At 35.0% G+C, this 21,617-nt stretch overlaps 1 protein-coding gene across 3 annotated transcripts in view; it reads right to left on the reverse strand.

Moving 5' to 3' along the window:
• LOC127943135 (protein strawberry notch homolog 2) overlaps positions 1-21,617 on the reverse strand; it is a 296,904-nt gene that overhangs the window by 16,651 nt on the left and 258,636 nt on the right. The window contains exons 2-4 of one of the 3 annotated variants that reach the window (XM_052539329.1): positions 18,775-18,957; positions 16,863-16,942; positions 10,790-10,901 (exon numbers count right to left, since the gene is read on the reverse strand). In XM_052539329.1, the coding sequence (XP_052395289.1) occupies positions 10,790-10,901; positions 16,863-16,942; positions 18,775-18,876 (294 nt within the window). In that variant the 5' untranslated portion in view covers positions 18,877-18,957. Of the gene's footprint in view, positions 1-3,424; positions 3,718-10,789; positions 10,902-16,862; positions 16,943-18,774; positions 18,958-21,617 lie in introns of those variants that run through there. The other 2 variants (XM_052539331.1, XM_052539332.1) reach the window with 2 other exon arrangements.

Raw genomic sequence — 21,617 nt, forward strand, 5'->3', positions numbered from 1 at the left:
AAATGATCACAAGGTAAAATGCCTGCAAATAACAGTTCAACCCTCAAGGTTTGAGGGTCATTTTCTAATCATCCTAGTGAAATCCATCATTGTTCTGTGGTTTCTTTGATCTTTCATTACACTTATGTAAGGCTGTAAGAACTAATCAATACTTAAAGTCATTTTTCAACAAATTTTGTCATGGTTAAGTCTTTGCACTATGTACACAAAATCTTCACACTTAGTCATATTCTTATAATGCAACTATTTGCATTATGCAAAATGGTGCAACCTCCGGCAAGTGACCGATTAAATGCTGCTTTTTTTGTGGCCAATAATTCTTATTAAAACAAGATCAGTTGTTAACATCATATTTAGTTATTATTCAAAATTGTCTCTTTGTTGTTTAAACTGCTAAATATAACTTTAATATCATCATATTATCTGATATAGACAATCATAGATAAGATATAGGATATCTCGGAAATGACTGTCAGATTTATTAAGCATCAAAATAGTATTTAATTGCAACCGTACACTTATCTAAGTATACTAATGCTGTTATATTGTTACTTCACTAGCAATATGTTTAATAATAGTCACTTCTGCATTTACAGGAATGCAGTGTGGTTGCAAAGGCGGCACACAAACAGAGGAAAATCTCAGCATTCATTTCCATCCATCCTAAATCCCACCGTAGTTTCATCCACAGAGCAGGCTGACCTGAACTCCATAACCTGCAGTGCGGAAGACAAATCCTGCAATGCTTCGACACTTTCCAGCCTTGTGAATGGACAATTTCAGTTCTGTTTGGGTTTTTGGATGTGGTGCTCTGTAAAACCAAGGCTGCTTTGAAGACTTCTGAGGTGTCTGTTTGGTTTGGGCTGAACTGGGCAAAGATGCTAGAGTTTCCTAAAGCCTTTTTTTCCCCCATTCAGTAGGCGCCACCATGCATTGTCAGCACAAACATTCAACAACCAAAAGCTGGAAATGACAAGAAAACGACAAAGTATATCCTCTGTGCCTGTGATTTACAGTAGAAGAGCTTTGAAAATCATTGCCGGGGGGGGAAATAAAGACAGACCCGGTAGAGATGAGGTGGCAACACTCATCTGTGGGGACCACCAGAAATGCATCATTTACTGTAAGCCTGCGTAAACGTTTCCTGTATGAAATATAAGGAAAAAGGTGCACCTGCAAGACAAGCTGGTGGTTGTACTCTGGTGTAAAATGAGTAAAGCTGGCGTGTACGAGTGAAAAAGCAAACAAAAAACAGACAAATATCTCCTAACACTCCCGTACTGTAATAAAGCCTCATTATTACGACAGTGTGTCAGGTTACACCACAGCATGACACTTATTGAACCTTTCCAAGCAGCACTGACGGGAAAACTGCAGACAAGCCTGAAGCGTCACTGCCAGATTATCACATCAAGCTTCCTCAAATGTTTTATGTCCTATTTATTTTGTTTAGGGAGGACGACGATAAAGATCAAGGACAGTGATAAAAGAGATGGTAAAGGAGAGGAGAAATACAATTACAGATGGAAAGAGAGAATAATACAAAAAAGAAAGATTATCTGAAAATACAAGGAAGAAAAATGGCAAATAGAAAGAAGGACCAAACAAACAAAAATAAAAATATGAACAATGGCAAACTTAGAGAAAGAAGGCAAAAGACTAAAGGAGATGGATGGCAAACGAGTGAAAGGAAGCAGGTAAACGGAAAGAAGGAAAGGCGGCAAATGGCATAAAGAAAGAAAACGTCACACAGAAAGAAAAAGAATGGACAGATTGACAAATGAAAGAGTAAATGAACTACAAGAAAGTGGGCAGAAAGAAAGAAAAAAGAAAGGCAAAATTAATGAAAGAGCAGACAATCAATTAAAAGAATGGACAAACAAACAAAGAGACCAAACAAACAATGGAAAGACAAAGGAAGAAAGAACAGATGAATGGACAAAAAAAAGGACAGACAAAAGAATGCACAGCAAAAACGGACAAGTGTAAAACGCTGACAAACAAAGGCTAACCTAAAGAAAGAGAGAACAGATAATTTAAAAAAGAATGGACAAACAAACCAGGCAAATGAAAGAATAGACAACAGAACGAAAGAAAGAAACAAACAAACGTGAAGAAAAAAGAAAAAGTTCACAAAGGAAATCTGAACACAAGGAAGATGTGGTTCATGTCATGCAAGCTGCTGCAAGTCGTTGGTTTGGGAAGTGAAGACTCATTGTGCCTTAACAGCTCTTTACAACATACTGTTCCTGTAAAATCTGAGCGGCGCCCAGCCTCAGGCCCAAAATAGAGGCCCAAACCCATCAGATAACACAAATCATGATGAGCGGAATAAAGGGAAGTGCACTCCACAACATACTCAAGCAACACACAGGACATTCTCATCTAAAATTCACTCAAGAACTAGAAGAGATCTGTGTGCGAAAATCATGTCAGATTTCAAAAACTTTGCTGTGGTTCATCCACTTCCTGAGATTGATGCAATCATTAGTGCTTTTTAACAGCAAGGAGATTTCAAAATGCAAAGTCTAATGCAGAAATGATCTCATGCAAAAAGAGCAATAATACAAAATTGCATCAAGTCCAAGAGTCACCTGTGTCCACCTCTTACTGGAAATCAGCTTTTGCGTTGTCATGCTTATTGTTACCAGTCAGCTTTTCCAATCAGAATAATGTTCCTAAATGCAAAACTGAACACAAAATATAAATCTAGAACCTGTCGCATATTTAAAAAACTAAAATAAAAACAAAATAAAATGCTAAAAGAACTAATTGTGAGTCCGAAATATAATGCAAGTACACTGTAAAATGTGATTTATATATTTAATATTTAAATACATATATACTATTTTGGATTATATATACACATATAATGTATCTTATTATATTAATATAATAATTAAAATAAATTAAAAGTAAATTAAACACACACACACATACAGTATATATAGTATTACTTAAAAAAATAATAATATATATATTATTTTAATATTATATACACATTTATATAAGTAAATAAAAAGTACAAAAAAGTATATATATATATATATATATATATATATATATATATATATATATATATACATATATATTATATTTTCTCTGTATATAATAACTTACTATATTACTTAAAGCCAACACTGAAAAGATGACTGCAAAAAAATGCAGGCAATGATAACCCATCATTAAAAATGGCAAAATCATAGAAACCTGACAGCTGTGCGACAGATCGCAGCTCTTCAGAAGCTACAAGGAAATCATTTTCTTATCAAGGAAATAATCTGAAGGAAATAAAGTAGAGCACTAGACAAGAAACGTCTCTCCTTGGGCAATCAAACCTGAATTTCTCACCTGGCAATGTTATATTTTTCAACCCCGTAAAATGCTACAAAAGGCTCGCATTAAAGAGATTTATGTGCTCTACCTTGGGAGGAGGACGTCCCATCTGTGCATAAAACTTAGTCCAAAACTGCATGAGTGACATGGGTCCAAGTCACTATCATTCACCTCCTGGAAACAACAGATCCTTTCCATGTGCTGGAGAAAGAACCGGCAAGCTCACAGCTGCAACATTCCCAAAGCCTGACGGGTGGACAGAAAAACAGCTCTCCTGCCGGCACAACAGGTACGTTTCTAGGCTGCTGAGAGACCCCTGTGCCCTTCCTAGTAAAAGAGGAGTGACAGGTATGTGCATGGAGGTTTACTCATATTGATTGTGGTTTAGTTCCTCAATGCTAAAGGTGGTTGAGAGGGGAGGGGAGCTGAGCGAGGGGGAGGGGAGGGGAGGAGCTTTCAGGAAATGATGCCTTGTTGGTAAGTGACTAGAGTTACTGGCAGTCAGGCCCTCTTTACAGTACATGGTGTAACTCAACCGCATTCGTAGTGTAAACAGTGCAGCGCTACGGTTCTCCAGAGCGCTGTGGTGGCTGCACTGGATCTGTTTAACGCTGGCAGATCATTATTTAATGATTAGGATGTTTAGTGGCTCCCAGCTGAGTGCATTTATTTCAGTCCGGGCTCTGCCTTTTTGTGTTCATCACTTATGAATGGAAACGAGTTAACCGAGTGTTTTTATGACTCTAGTCTAGTTTTAAAGGCACCTTAGATGCTAAATTAATTCAGATGCAATTGGCCGGTTTCCCAAAACGCATCAGACTGGAATAAACACCTGCCTGGGTTTCTTACCGAAACAAACGTCAGGCCATCTGAGCGGGGTCTAATCAGTTTGGAGTCCCGCGATGGCTCGTAATAGAAATCGATGTCTGGTGGAGGCACATCATGGCCGTAAGTAGCCGGTGACTGGTAGCACTGGCGACAGAACGGCGCCTTGATGTGGTGTGATTCAGTATTACGGAGATATCAGTAAACATGAGTCACTGATTATCAGCTTAAAGTATGTTTAATATCCTTCCACTGAGGGGGTGGAGTGAGAAAGATGAGCTGTTCATTTACTGAACAAGAAAGGTGCAGATTTTAATATTATGTACAGCATAAGGTAATATGAACTAACGCTGCAGAAGTTTTATACATGTAATCTCTATGTTCATGCATTAAACCGTGTTAATGTGCACACACTTCCTGTACTGTTACTAGTCACCTTTGCAGTCAGAATGATTTTCCTGAAAGCAAAATTGAATGTGAAACTCTAGAAACACATCTAGAAACTCTATAAAACTTTAATTCTAAAAGTAACAATACATGCAAATATAAAGTACACTGTAAAATTTGTTACTGAGGAAAATATTTGTATTGAATATTTTTATCTTTCATCATATCTTTCATCATATATATATATATATATATATATATATATATATATATATATATATATATATATATATATATATATATATATATATATATATATACACACACAATAATATTTATATATTATTTAAAGTAGATAAATAAAATAGAATAAACAAGAATGTTTTAAGTTAAATATAAAACATAAAAATGAAACTAATAAGACTGCATAATACAATGTATGTTACTAAGAACAAAATATATTAATAATGAATTGTATTATTTATAATTTGAATTATTATAAATTAAATAAAACAAATATTTTTAAATAAACAATTTTAAATATGCATAAAATGTGCAATAAAAGCATGTTATTGAAAAAAAATATTCATTATTTTGTATTATATACAAAATATGTGTATGTTCATAATATATACATAAAAATTTTGATAAGGTGTTTAAACCATAAAATAAATGGCAAACAAGACGACAATATCTTGAATTTGATATCTAAGACACTTTTGAATAAAATGCAGTGAGAAAGATAAACACAGACATCCTCCTTCCTTGTAAGGTGTGTAAGAACAATGGCTTCCAGTTAAGTCGAAGTGGAGTAGGCTAAATTAACGACTGTAGGCTTCATCTGAAATCCACTTACGGCAACCTCCCACCTATAGCCATCTGAACATTTAAACGAATCCCTGCAGAGCTTTCAAACACGTCAAGTAGTTCAAGAAAAGAAAAAAAAAAGGCTTTCCAAAGACCCTCCCAGAGACACAGATGATGATGCATGCACTACAAAACGTGCCCGTGACAGGAGTACGCAAATGCATGCAGGTCTGTGAGCTTTGTGGTTGGCCTGTGGTTTCACATTCTCGTGTTGTAGAGTTCAGGTTGTCTTTTCCTTTAGTTTGTGAAACATCTTACGTGCTCATCAAAGCAAATAAACCAAGAGGAATGTTTCCACTTGAGAAACAGATGAACAAATGAACACTTTAGCTCATGAAAATGCCTCCTTCCTCGTTAACAATCGTCTCTGTAGCCAATCAGAAGCGAAGTTAAGAGCTGGGCCAGAAAAAACAACTAAGAGAAATAATAATGCATTTGTATAAGAGCTTCATTACCAGATTTCTTTTTTCTTCTTCGTTTTATAACTGCATGTCCATGCATGAGCATGAAAAGAATCACAGTTTGTCTCTAATGCAATCACGGTCTCTTCAAACGCTCAGCTGGGTTCAGTAAAGCTCTGTGCTTTTGCACAGCTGCAAACTTATCAACGACATCAGGCCAGGTGCAGGAATACAGTATGTGTGACAGGTGACAATTCTCATGTGTGCAAGTAAGATTACCAGAAAGAAGCGAAGAAAAAAAAAACAATTGATGTGAGAACGCTGTGTGATTAATAACACTTCCTCTGGTTTAATACAAAGAGAAAACAAACATGTAAAACGTGTGTGTGTGTGTGTGTATATATATATATATATATATATATATATATATATATATATATATATATATATATATATATATATATATATATATTCTATTTTATTTTTTAAATAATAAAATAATATAATCATTATTGTTATTCTTTATTTTTTGTTAATAAAAATAAATAATATTATATTATTTTTTTAAATGTATGTATCACCATTTATCAGAATTTATAAATATAAAAAACAAATAAACAAATATTAAAAATATAAAAAGTTAATTTTTATACATGTTATATAACTATTATATGTGATTACATATTATATACACATAATAAATAACATATTTATTTATCAGCTCTCTCTCTCTCTCTCTCTCACACACACACACACAAATGAAAATGTATGATATTTACAGTACTATTACTATTATTTAAAAAGAAAACCGAGAGATATTTCGACACATACAAAAAATTATATTAAATACACAAAATAAATGCCTTCATTATCCTATATAAATTAATAGATAATATTACTATTATTATACATGATATCCTATATACACAATAAATGATAACATAATTTTTTTCATTTATTATTCTCTCTCTCTGTCACACACACAAAAATTAAAATTATGATGAATATTAAAAATAGCATTACAATGTAAATTATGATAAATATTAATATTAGTATTACTATAAGTTAAAAAAAATGTAAATAAAAAGAGATATCATGATATACACATAATAAATTATGCCCTTTTTATTTATCATTATCATATATAAACAAATATTTAAATAATATTATATATTATATTAATATATTTTGATGAATAATAATAGAAATACTTGATTAAAAAAACAAAAAAGTTGTTGTGATCCGTCACTAATCAAACCTGTAAACAGAGCTATCTTAAATAGAGCACCAAGCTGTGGGTGGAAGGCTAGAAGATTTGTGGTCTGTCGTTATTTTGATTGTACGGTCGTACATCCTGTAAACAACAATTCGTGTCTAAACAAAAAGAGGAAATCCTGAGAGAGCTTCACATGATGAGGAACGACATCCTGAACAAGCTCACTGCATTGAAAACATTTACAGATTGAGTATGTGGCACTTGTTATTAGAAACGCTGTGGGGATATTAGGCTGAATTCATTTGAAGAGCATGCGTGGCTCTCTCGAAGGCTTCACGCTCTATTAGTCATGAGCTCATGAGTTATATTTTCTTAGTGTCAGTGTGATGGAGAGTCTTCCCTAGCAGCAGCTGTGTGCCATGACTGTGATCTTCTGAAGGAAAGCATGGCATTAACCACAACAGAGGATGTCTTATTCACCATGCACCTATCTTGAGTCTGAATCACCCAGACATGTTTAAATCCGACTGTACTAGACCAACAAAAAAAAACCTGACGTCAGCAAGAGCAGATGGAAGATTTGATTTGACACAAATTTAATGTGCTTTCTATTTGACCATAGCATCTCTGTAACTAAACATGCTAAATCATTACATTTGGGATTTTGGATTTGGATTTAATTCCCAGAGTCTATTTGTTTTTTCAGACTGTTACAATTATTTCATAAAACAATAAATAATTTCAACAACTCATTTGCATCATCAATAAGTGTCATTTTTAATGCTTGAACACTAAATGCTTTCTGAATCAGGACTTTGAGAAGCATGTAAGATCCATTTATAGGATGACAAAATATTTTGAATATTGGAAATAAGCAGGAAAATATAATTTAACATGAATAGATGAAAATATTGAATTATAAAAATACAATCCAAATTCATTTTCAAAATATTATTGCAATTATTATACAACTTGTATAATAATTATTATAATAATAATTATTACTTGTATAATAATTACATAATATTTGCGAGGATATGTCTATGTATACACACAACTTAAAAAAAATATTAATTTAATATTTAATATAATATATTTGTCAGCTTTTGTCTAACATTCAATAAATATGAATACTGAAAATAAAAAAGGCAAAAAAACAAAATAAAATATTTTTTTTCTTTATCATTAGGGATGCATCGATCCGATACTCTGTATCGTTATCGGCTCCGATATCTGCATTTTCTAAGGATCAGGTATCGGTCAGACGAGACTGATCCAAATCCAATTCTGTTATTGTTGAGCCCCACGAAAGGCACAAAAACATTATTAAGCACCAAAACGTTTTTGAGAACATATTTCAAGTGTTTCGAAGCCGTTCCGTAGATTAATAATGAAGTAATTAAATTCAAGTTCACATAAACTCTTGTTTCCGCTGCGGTTGTCTGTCATCCTCCATTCAGTGTTCAAACAGCGTGTCCCGTTCGGTTACTACAATCAAAACGATGAAACTCTCTTCAAGAGCACACAGTAACTGAGGTTTAAAACTGTTCAAAGAAAAGGCTAAATAAACTAATGCACAGATTTAATACAATATGTATCAATTTCTCTTCCCTTTGTATTAGTGATGTCCGGTTCATGAATGAATCGTTCGATTTAACCGTTTCTTCTTAGTGAACCGGTTGAACCAGTTCATCAAATCGGACTGAATCGTTTGAAACGGTTTACGTCTCCAGTAGGATTTAATCCACAAATTACTTAAGTTATTTACTTTTTTAACGTGGCTAACACTCCCTCAGAGCCGAAATAAACCAATATCCCGGAGTAATTAATGTACTCAAACAGTTCACTGACTGAACTGCTGTGAAGAGAGAACTGAAGATGAACATTTAATATTTATGTGAAACAAATTTAATATTTAATATAATATATTTGTCAGCTTTTGTCTAACATTCAATAAATATCATGAATACTGAAAATAAAAAAAACCTCTATAAAAAAAAAAAATCTTTATCATTAGGGATGCATCGATCCGATACTCTATCATTATCGGCTCCGATATCTGCATTTTCTGAGGATCAGGTATCGGTCAGACGAGACTGATCCAAATCCGATAGTGTGCGTTTACTAGCCTATTCTGTTATTGTACAAGTATTGTGAACCCGTGATTTTTCTAGAATTTTGAGTATCTTTCACTGCTGAATTATCCACTTAGTTTATAATAGTATTTTTGTCATAGATTATGATTATATATTTTTTCACTTGTTATTTTTCATTAAAATGAAGTTGTGTATATGTAGTAGATTGTGATTAACACAAAATAGTGGTGATCAGGTCAACACAGAGAAGTATAGAAATTCTACATTGATTAAAAAAAAGAAACTGTGCTGGTATCGGATTGGATCGGTATCGGCAGATGCTCAGAATTTTCGGTATCGGATCAATTCTGAAAAAAATGGTATCACTGCTTCCCTGTTTATCATCCAGTCTGAATACTTCATTTAAAGTGTTTTTCTCTTTTGTATGCTTCCTATCAACCCACACTCCTAAACAGGTTCCTTTATTTAGCTTTATTTTTGTATTTTCCCCCATTCAACCCATTGAGACTGAAATGGGTTTATCTATTTAGGTAATGTTCCTGTTACAAACACTCAAGTAAACTTAGCTACAGTGAGGCGGGAACTGAAACCAGTGCTTGAGTGATTTTGTTTCAGTGTCAGAGCGTGTGGTGATTAAAGTGCTACAGCGCTGCCTGGAGCCAGAGAATTTGTCGCTGGTGTCTGACTCCTACACAGTGAACATGGCAGAGAGCCGCAGTGCATGAAATGAGCAGCTCCTGCTGTTATGCAAGGGTCAGAAGGGTGGATCCAAATTTATTCCCCATTATTTTCCACTTATAGGTGCGGGACGCAGGTCTAAACATGATGGGGAAAAGGTGTGACAACACCGATCAGTCTGTTTTGGTATTCTTTTTACCATCTGCCCTGCTTGGGAGGCACCTTTTCATAAAAAACAATTATTTGTTCTGTAGAAATGTGAGTGGAAGCATTTCAATGGCAGTGGGACAATGGCAAATGGGAAAAATATTCAGAAAACCTGTTTTATATTTAGAATGATTTTTACATAAAGTGTTTTTTTTTTGCTGAAAGCAGTCTTTGAGGTTTATGTTTCTGCATGTCGTCTTCAGTGGCGATCCAGTACCAAACCTAGTACCATATTGTTTATCATAAAAACTACATTTCAATGGTTTTATGAACTTAGCAGGAAATAGATTACCATGCAAATAAACCTTGCAAATGTCACAAACCATGGGGATGTTAGCAACTTGAACAAGTGACAGACAAATTTGTGCCAACTGGAGCTCAATACTAATCATAATAACTCAATACTTATCAAAAAATAATTTTTTTGCCATAATCGAGCAGCCCTACTAACAGTCCAAACTTTGACTCCGTGATAACAACCCATCCACTGCTTTACAGAACCTAAAAAAGCACTAAAAATTGCCACTCAAATCAACTCAAACTCTGATTTGCAGACCTGAAATTTCCTAAAAAGCTTCCTGAAAAAAAGTCAACTGTAAAACTGTTAAAAAATAACAGAAAGGAAAGATGCTACACATAATAAACTCGCCAACAACCAAGTAACTATATGTGCTTATCGATAACAAGTCTCTGTAAGATGACATCAGCCGTGAGCACAACACAAGGAGGATCAGAGCCTCCAAAATATGCCAACGTCCTGAACAGCAGTGTCTTACCGGAGGGAGGTCGTCATTCCGAGAGAGATTCAGACCAGGGAAGTCAAAGTCGTTGAGACCATTGGGAAACAAATCCGTGGGCATGTCCAATGGGCCGTTGATGAGCTGCTGCCTGAGAAATGAGACCGAAGAAATGTAAGAGCAACGTTCAGAGTTTCATGATGGATCACGAGTACAGTAAACAGACAGGCAAAAAAGGAAGAAGGAAATTCTCCTTTTCGTGTCATAAAAACAAACAGTCACGTCCTAATGACAGCAATGTGATCAATAAAATTACAGTGGGACAAAAAAAGAAAAACAACGTATATTGAAGAAACAGTAAAACGTATATTTAAAGAGACCGTACTCAAAAAGTAAGTAAATAATGATTACGTTTTCATTTTTACGGTTTAAATTTAATTCTAAAAAAGTTCAGAGATTTGTATAACTATACAAAAGTGCCTTCACTGATGGCCTACAGTCGTATGTCATTCATTCATTAAGTACCTCACGAGTCGTGCCTGTCATGTGACGCTCACTTTCAGTTCCCTTTCTTTCACTTCACTTAACTTTGTGGGAAATCACCACGATACATTTCAGGAAGCTTCACACCGAGGTGGATATTTTTATTGTGTTGCTAGTTAGGATAATACAGTTGAACTGCTTCGACAGCAAGCTGCCACTGAGCATATGTAAATATTCAAAAAAAATTGCACTAAATTCTAAAAATATAAAATAATAAGGCATTTACATTACCGTTCAAACAAAGGTTTGCGGTTAGTTTGGATTTATAATTTTAGCAAGTATGCATTAAATTAATGGAAAATCACAGTAAGGATATTAATAATGTTACAAAGATTTGTATTTCTGAATAAACTTCTATTCATCATAAAAAAAAAATACACACAAAAATTTAATAAATGATTTCTGAAGTTTCATATAACATTTAAGACTGGAGTGGAAAATTCAGCTTAGCATCACAGAAATAAATTGTATTTTATAATATTTTCACATAGAAAAGTCATTTTAAATTGTGATACTAAATATTAAAGTTAAGAATGTTGGATAGAATGGTGGAGCGGTCGTTTAGCAGAGAAATGATGACAGGTCTCACCACAACAATTAAGTCCACTCGCACAAATGCTCCCAAATATATTTTGGGGTCGCACAGCTTACATTTCGGGAGCATATTTGACCAAAACAGTCACAATTTCGATTAATAATATTATATGGAAATAATACATGCAAGATTTTTATTAAGACTGGATTGAATGGAAACACACTACTAGTCTATGATATTTTTGTTTTATATAATTTTTTCTTTGCTCAAATGGGCTTTGTGTTAAAAATTATTTCAGGTCGGAGTAGCTGTTTGTTTTTATATAAAAGATTAATAAAAAACGAATTTGAACATGACACTATAAGAACATAAATATTTATTAATAAAGTAAAAATTAAGTAAATATTACAGCTGCGTAACAGTGCATTGGTGTTCCTCAAATAAAATAGTGCATATTTAAATCTCCTCAGACTCAGAGGTTATTTGGAAATCCCCTTCTTCTGATATTGTTCCGCAGGTTTGGCACATCGATTCAGGCACATTCCATCCACACATTACCATTCACTCTGCACTAACCTCTGGAACACTGAACCCATCCCATAATGCACCGCCTCTGCCCAGTGTAATCTCATCCCTCTTAGAAAAAACACTTGTATATGAAGCGAACGGTTCAGGAAAATGGACTATAAAATCATTTTCAGGCTAGATAATAAATACTAATAAAGTATATTGTCTCTTGAAACAACCAGTTTTTTGTCTGAGCATTTTATTGCTTTCAGACAGAGCGTGGTGGTTAATAACACTCACAAACCAAGTCTAGACACCTTTATCTGCTGAGCGTTCAGCACTTTTTGTTCAACACATTATGACAAGTTGAATGAACTATACGCCTCTCTTTTAATGCTTGTTTTCATTGTGTTCAATTAAATATGGCACCAGAACTTTTTTTTTCCTACTGTGTTACGGGCCCAAGCCTTGGGGGTTCAGTGTTTATTGTTTGTTTTCCTTTTTTGCTGCTGATTTGGTTTGTCTTTCCTCTCGGAGGTTAAGCTAAGGAGATGAGGATCATATGTGTGGTGGTGTGTTGCTGACAGTCGCGTGATCACTACAGTCACTGTTTAAGCTCTGTAAAGAGCGTGACATACACTTGACGAGGAGTTTTGTGTGTATGGTTCACTGTTCTATCATCCTGACATCCAGCCGGCCGCTGACGATAAGTTGTGTTCTGTATTTGGTTGATGTCTCGTTGATCTGTATTTGTTTATTTTGATGAATGTTAGTTTGCCTAGTTTAGTTCTTTCGTTCGTGTTACTGTCTCTTATTCTGCTAGTGATGATGATACATGGTAAAGATTTGTGTCTAATAAAACGATTGATCTGTCTTTTTGGCTCGCGTGTTTGTTTATGTTACTAGAACACTTTTCAAACGAGCATTTTTGAAAATAGGGTTCGTAACAACTGTACTGGTGACGTTCCTACATGTCTGGAAGACACTATTACTGACTCAAACTGTTTTTGTGTCAGAATCAACAAATATTATTTAGATTTAAGACAAATTGTAAGGGGGCCAACCAGTTGGAGTGGAAAAGGAAAGACGTCCTGTACAAAATGTTGGTGCAATAATCCAAAAAAAATTTGGTTTTATTGAAAGGTGGAAAAATATTTACAGTGCATGAGGAAACAAAAATAAATAAAAACTGTTCCAATAAAAAAGGCAACAATGTGCTACTTTGGCTAAACCAAATGACCCAAGGGTGCAAAACTGCTCAATCCACAATCAGAACAATAACTGACTTACTTTCAGCCAGCAAGCCTATATTTATTGGCTGATGCCCCTCCTTAAATTTTTTTTAATTGTGTAACAATCCAATGAAATAATCTAAACACCCAACACAACCGGACTTAAACTTTCCAAACCTGTAAAACAACAATTAACAGATGAGAGTTTAACAACAAATTAAATGGCACAAAATCACCCTGTAGCCTAAGACTGGTTGCGCACTGAAGATACAGGAAGCAGGGTTGAGCCGGTCAGTACCTGGATGGGGGACCTCCTGGGAAAACTAGGTTGTGGTTGGAAGAAGTGTGTCGTAATGGCCCAGTATAGTGACCGGGACACTATGCTGTAAAAAGTGGTGTCCTTCAGATGAGACGTTAAACCAAGGTCCTTAAAAATCCAATGGCACTTCTCGTAAAGAGTAGGGGTGTATCCCCGGTGTCCTGGCCAGATTCCCCCTACTGGCCCATGTCAGTCATGGTCTCCTCATAATTCCCATTCGCTGAACTGGTTCTATCTCTCTCTCTCCTCTCCACCCATAGCTGGAGTGTGGTGAATGCACTGGCCCTGTTGTACACTGGAGGTGGGTGAGGAGAGATACCCCTCATATGATTGTATATCATACAAAGTGCTTCGGGTGTACAGCAATACACAATACAGCACTATATAAATGTTTTCATTCATTGAAAACAACTGTTCCTAAGTTATCCCTCCACTGACATCACATCAAAATGGCAGCTTCCGCAGGAAGTGATGTGGCTGTTGCAAGGGTTTGATGGTACAAACTTGGAAGTTTAACTGCAACAAGGTTTATGGGAAATTTGTGGGAAAATACATGCAATTATCACTTGTGTTCTAGCATTTTTTTTTTTAAAGAAACCTTCTGATTTAAGAAAAACTATAAAGAGAAACTAAAACAAAACAAAGGAGTAGCAAACTTAAGGACTAAACAAAAACTTCAGAACACCTTCCCGATGTTAATAAGCCGGCAATGCCCAGTACAAGTGATAAGAGTGTGTTTGTAAGTCCAAGTTTATAGAGTCAACAGTTTAACCTGTGAGACAAATGTCATGAAAACAAGTGACGCATTCGAACATAGACTATCAATAATTAAAAGGTAGACATTCATTTCATTCAGAGTAAATCACTCACATATGCAACTAAATCTTCAATATGGGCAACTAAATAAAGTCTATTGTTAGCCATTGGCTAATAAATTCTTAGATTTTACTCACCAGTGTTGTGTGCTAGAGGCTAATTATAAGTTTAACATAGATATATTTTCATTCGCTTAACACTCTGACTCATTTATTACTACTGTCATTGTTTTTGGTATTATCATTTATTATTTCATTTGGTAATATACTTACAATTAATAGCAATTACTATCAATAATAAATAAACAATATTGTTAATTATAGTTATTATTGTATTAATAATAGTACAGTAGTATTAGTATTAATAATATTATTAATCACAAAGTCTGTAGTTATTGTCCATCTTTTTAAAGTTATTATTGGTACCAACAATACTAATATTTTAAACATGAAATATAATAAAATAATAATAATAAAGGTTATTTTTCTAATGTAGAAATTATTAATTATTTTTATTTGTTAATATTACATTTAATTGATGGTAATGAATAATATAATTATTAATATATAAAAGTAGTAACAATAATAATCAGAATGATTGTATTGTTCTTAATTATTCTTTATTTTCTATTAATTCTTTTATAAAGTTATAAAGTTATAATTACCACTAATTTAAAATATTATATTTTTACTAATATTACAAATATTAAATATACAAATCATTTTAATAATAATAATAATAATAATAAAAATATTGAATTAATAATAATATAATTGCTTGATTTATTAAAATGTTTTCATTTTATATAATAATAAACTATTAACACTAATATATTAACTAAAATTAAGAATATAAAATAACAATAATATTGTCAAAATGAACAACATTTTTAAGGTTTGAATCATCTGTTTAGCTATGACTCATTCAAGTGGGAAAACTGGTGTCGGTTGTATTGCTGTGGAAGAATGTAATTCGAAGTATACTAATAACAGTGTAGTTGGTATTGTCCTAGTCTGTCTGCATAAATTGATGCAAAATATATATTTTTTTAAATTAATGTCAAAGCAACACTAAAGGTTTTCATGTTGTCAGCAAAGAAATTCTGTGAATGCATTGAGATTTCCACCAAGGAGTGGGTAGACAGGAAGTAGCACTGACGCTATAGCATAAACCACAATCTGTTATTCTTTCTAAAACCGAGACCCTTATTTCAGCGTTTTCGGAATTATTGACCTTTGCACACATATATCTCGTCCATATCTTTCCCTGTGCCATATTGCTACGATAAATTACTACTGTGTACTATAAATACACACAGAGGACTTCCAACAGTATCTGTAAACAAAACACCCATTGGTTCACATGACCTCTGATGCCACCTGATCACAAGACAACGTGAAATTATCAGGCGTAGCAACGAACCCTGAATGAATACACATCGTTTCAGAATGCATACATTCTTAAAGATGTTTGTTGGACATTTTGATGAAGAAAGTAACAAAAGAAATGGTGTTTTAAAAATGTCATTGTATAGACTAGAGTTTAGGAGACTAAATGATAACCAAATGTTAATTTTTGGGTGAACTATCCCTTTCAAGATTTTCTATGCCATCTTTTTTTAACACAAAAGCAGCTGAGTCAGTCATTTGCACAACAAATCAGATGCTTAGGAAAAATCATTACAGAGTGCCAAGACATGAAGGGACTTGTTGTGACATACTGTATTGTATCAAAGTTGCAAACACAAAGTCTTTTATCATCAAATAACTATATAAGAAAACCACTGTCCCAGCTTGCAAAAGTTGAGACCTGTGTAAATGGCTAACATAATACAATGACAACATGCTTCTTTTAAAATAAACATTGAATGGCGTTCACGTCAGGGATATAGTAAAGTAGATAATAGAGATAATAGTAAAAAACTGGAAAAACCAAAATATAGGCAACCAAAAACTAAAGTCATTTTAGATTTTGATGGAAGAGTACCAAGACAGACATGTTTTTTTTTTTCTGTGGAATTACATGCATGATAACACGTGTAAAGCAAAACAAAAAATGGTTTCATTCTGACTTCTTTTAGGTTTCCTCTAGTTTTGGAAAACACTTCAAGCCAAACCTCCGCATCAGATATCATGATTAGACAGAAGTTTGGGTACTTACTGGTTTTCAGATTGCACGGTACAGGGCGAGCTGTAGCTCGGATGGGAGAAGCTCCAAGGGTTGTTGGCAAACACGTGGCTCTGAAATAGAGGAAGTGAAAGGTTTGGAGGCAAAGTTTCTAGGTGATAGGTAGAGATGTACCACTATTAACATTTTTGCTGATTTGGCTGAAGACAGTCAAAAAGTAGATAAAACTATTAAATATGTCCGATAATCAATAAATGGCTGATATGAGAATTTTATATTAAAGGGGTCATATTATGCGATTTCAATTCTTCCTTTCTCTTTGGAGTGTTATAAGCTCTTGGTGCATGAAGAAGCTCTGTAAAGTTGAAAAGACTTAAGTCTCAAAACCAAAGAGATATTCCTTATAAAAGTTAAGACTCTGCCACACCCGCCTAAAACGGCTCGTTTAAACACGCTCCCACATTTCTACGTCACTATGTTGAAATGTTTGCGTTATGCCGCCCAAATGTTCACGCAAAGTTAGAAAGTGTGGTTTCAGTAACTGCAGTTAGTGTTGAAGCAGCCGTGTCAGGGAGATGCTGTGTGTAGCTAGTCGAAAGCAAAATCACTTTATTTGGCCTTCCGAAATTAGATGCATTTAGGAATTTATAAGATGAATTACAACAGAACAGCAATGCATTTTATGTAGGGGTGCTCCGATCACGATCGGCCGATCGTTAATGCGCATCTCGTCAGTAAAGCCGGTTTTCTAATCAGCCGTTAATTCCATCAGGTGCGTGATTTCACATAGAGCCGCTGCTTCTACACAGAGCCGTTGTTAACTGAGAAGATGGGCCAATAAACGCTGAAAATTAACGCGATTTGCGCATCTTCTCTATTAACAACGGCTCTTTGTAGTAACAGCTGCTCTATGAGAAATCATGCACCTGATGGAATTAACCGCTGATTAGAAAACCGGCTTTACTGACGAGATGCGCATAACGATCGGCCGATCGTGATCGGAGCACCCCTAATTTTATGGATGACTGTTTGGTGAATCCAGGAGAGGACGTCATTCTGACTTTGCTGCGACAATGTAGTGCTTCTGAATCAGCTACTGTAAATATGTTTTGTTACTAGTTTAAGTATTTGCGATTGATTGTTCAAATGTGGAGTTTAGCGGTTTTTTTATGTGTGTGTTTGTGTGTGTGTGTGACAGAGAGAGGGAGAGAGAGGGTCACATCACAAAATAAAAACTTTACTAAGTGGGAATGGCACACTGAAAATAAAATAGGAACTAAAACAAATATAGCATTTATAAACATTACAACTTTGAGTGGAGCCGAGTATAGCATACATAAAAATAGCGAGTCATTCTGTCTGTATCCAAAATCTGTGTCTAAAAGTCAAAAAGTACACTCGTGATAAGATCACCGTAATCCAAAAGTGCCCAAATATTTACCCTACACTTCCTTTTTCCATTTTAAACCACCTTATTCTTTGAATTGTATTCAACACTGTCACAATATAAGATACATGATAACAGTATTTGCACAAAAAACGGCAAGAAAAAGCTGCATGGCTTATCAGGAATTGCGTCAACCAATTGTTAAAATGACACCCGTGACCACAAAGACGTCATTCTGTTACCCACACACACCAACGTTTTGAGGTTTTGCTAGATATCAGAGTGAATGACCCGAGTTTTTGAAAAACGAAACATAAACTACATTATGACAAATAAAAGAGTGTTCACTAGGAGCAGTAGCTTAGTCGTCACAGCAAATGCGCTTTTATACCAACTATGCTTATATCCCTGTGCTAACAACTGTGACTCTATACCAATTTAGGCTAGCAACTGAAAGGTTATAGATTAAAACATTTTTGATTGGTGCGACCAAAATAAAAATCCTCTTTTAGATGCTAAGACATGATGCAAAATGAGAGGCAAATTTAAGAGAGTTACCATAGGGGGTGCCAGGATAAACCCCCCGGCATCCAGCTGATGTCCGTCTAAATGTGAAAAGCTGTGCCCGTCCATGGCAGGCGGAATGGAGAGCGATGGCATCAGACTGCAGTTTAGTACATGACGGCCGAAGCCCACACTTTTTAAACCTGAGCAATCCGGTCAACGTCTTCTCACCATGACCTGAGTACACAAACACAAGAGACACAGGACGTCCATAACGGTGGAAAAACCAGTGAGCGAGCATGAAGCAGCAGCTAATCTGTCAGTGTTTAAGCGTCACATTCATCAGTGAGAAATACCCTCCAATGGGGAGAAAGCATGTAAACTCAAAAAGTCAGTTGGAGCAACATGAAGGCAATTACACATGACACAACTGTTATTTTTAGATGAAACAGACCTAAATATAGTCTATTAGTTAGTTCCTCTCCAGACACTATGAATAGATCTATTATCATCATTAGAGGGGAGTTAAGTTTCATGCAAGTCCTATGAAGGCTTTTATTGACTAAGCCACCTGAGACTTGTGTGACGGCTCTTATGTACAAAAGGATAATACCTGAATAGACTTCCTAGTGAGGATACAAAATTGAGACATTTTGAGCCACAGAGCAGTATAAATTAAGGGAATAAACAACTTGGTATCACATGAAGGGACAACGATTATTACACAAGGGAAAGTCTCTGAAGCGTGAAGCACAAATTAACTTGCGTTCCTTGTTAGGAAGTTGATAATATACCAGAGAACAGTTTAAAACACCATAAATATGAAATACAACATCATTCACAAGGTGAAGCCCTGTTCATAGCAGATCAATATTTTCATTGCATTGAAGCGGCTGGTTTTCATGCATAAAAAAAGTGACATATAACGGTAAATAGGAACGCAATGACACAAAATGTAAGAGAAATGGTTAATATTAATGCCTACCGCAAAAAAAAGTCTAGGATTATGAATGCATTTTGTTATTCTCTACAAAAAAGACCAGGGACTTAAGGAAGTAAACTAGACTATTATTCTTTAAAAAAACACTTAACAATCTCTGAGGTTTCATCCATATTTCTTATGCCGTTGAATGCTTGGGCAGTCAATGCATCTCAGTAAGAGGAGGTGTCCATCTTTTTAACCCCCTGCCACAAAGGACAATCAATACTGATTACTATTGAGTTCCCAAATGTCCTCTTCCTGTAAAGCACAATTATCTTTACTGGAAGACAGGGGGAAAAAAAAGATGAGAAAGCGACCAGGATAGAGATTTTCATTGAAACGAAGCGCACATTGGTTTTATTTCACATAACATTCAGATAATAGAGAAAAAGAAAAAAAAAACTAGTGAAGGCAATAAACAAGTTCAACTGAAACCTGAAGGAAGCATTAAAGGTACCTGACATTTCTTTAACCTTTCTAAAAACATTACCAGAGAACAATTGCTGCCTTGTGACTTGTAATGTCACAATGTGTTGCATCTACACGCATTTTATTTCAATAAATGGATTTGTTATTTAGGAGGAAACTAAAAATGGGGCGAAAAAGTCATCAGTGGTGGAGATGAGAAGGGGGATTTCCTTCAGGAATGAAGTAAATTCTTCGGTTTGGCCTCCAAAACCATCTAAATACATCACATTTCAATAAATGGATTTGTTTTTAGGAGGAAACACTAAAAAGAGGACAGAAATGTCATCAGAGGCGGAGACAAGATTCATTTAAGAAAGTAGAAAATCCATCAGTTTGACCTTTAAAACGCATTATATTTCAATAAATATATTCGTTTATAATGATTTTAAAAAAGTAATTACTTGCAGAGATAAGAAGGGGGAATTCCTTTATGAAGGAAGAAAGTTATTTGATTTGACTTCTGGCCATTTATTTTAACTGACTGATATTTAGGTGGAAACACTAAAAGTTTTGGTGGAGATGAAAAGGACGGGAAAAAAAAAGGTTTGGTTTGGCCTGCAAAAACATCTAAAAGTGTATTATTTAAAAAAATGGATTTGTTATTTAGGACTAGACATGAAAAATAAGACTGAAAAATCATTAGCCGCGGAAAGTAAGAAGAAGGAAGAAAGTACTTCGATATGGTCTCTAAAAAAGACATTGTGTTTCAATAAACTGATTTGTTATTTGGCAGTAAACACTGAAAACAGGAAGGAAATAGTCATCACCGGACGAGAAGGGGGAATTCCTTCAAGGAAGAAGAAAAATCCTTTGGCTTCCAAAACCAATTGAGCTAAACGAACTAATGTTTCAGATCAGGATTCAGGACGAAAAGTGGCCGTCTGATAATCACATCAGAGGCTTGCAGATGATGTGAATTACAGAAGCTTAGGAGATTATTTCATGACCTCAGCCCATGAGAGTGTTGCCACAGCAGGGGCGGCCTGCGGCACGGGACCCTGACAGATGCCTCACGCGGTTCCTCTAATCTTCTCTGATCTCTAGCGCCGCCCTTCTGTTGTCCACTAGAGGCTAGAGCTGTCTTTCACGGAGTGGGAATAGAAGACAAAATACATGATGTGAGGGGAAAAAAGTCATCAGGCTTGCAGCATGGTATGGATCACCATCAGGGGTTTCCCATGTTCTCCTCAAGAGTTACTTAAGGACACCGCTCACATTCTGATGTGTCACGGTGAGCGGGAGCACATGGAAGTCATCTAAACTCTGGACTCTGCCACTCATCCTCATGAGGGAAAAGCTACAGATTTCATCAGTTTGGGGTTCCTGATGTTCTTAGAGCAGTGTGCACCTCTTACGTCCTGATGAGAGACAATATCTGGAACTCTTTTTGTAGGGATTCAGGCATATAATCAGCTATTTAACTGATTTAGAAGAGTTTAGCAAACAT

Source organism: Carassius gibelio, chromosome A22 (genome assembly GCF_023724105.1).
Source record: "Carassius gibelio isolate Cgi1373 ecotype wild population from Czech Republic chromosome A22, carGib1.2-hapl.c, whole genome shotgun sequence".
In the NCBI taxonomy this organism is placed as follows: Eukaryota; Metazoa; Chordata; class Actinopteri; order Cypriniformes; family Cyprinidae; genus Carassius; species Carassius gibelio.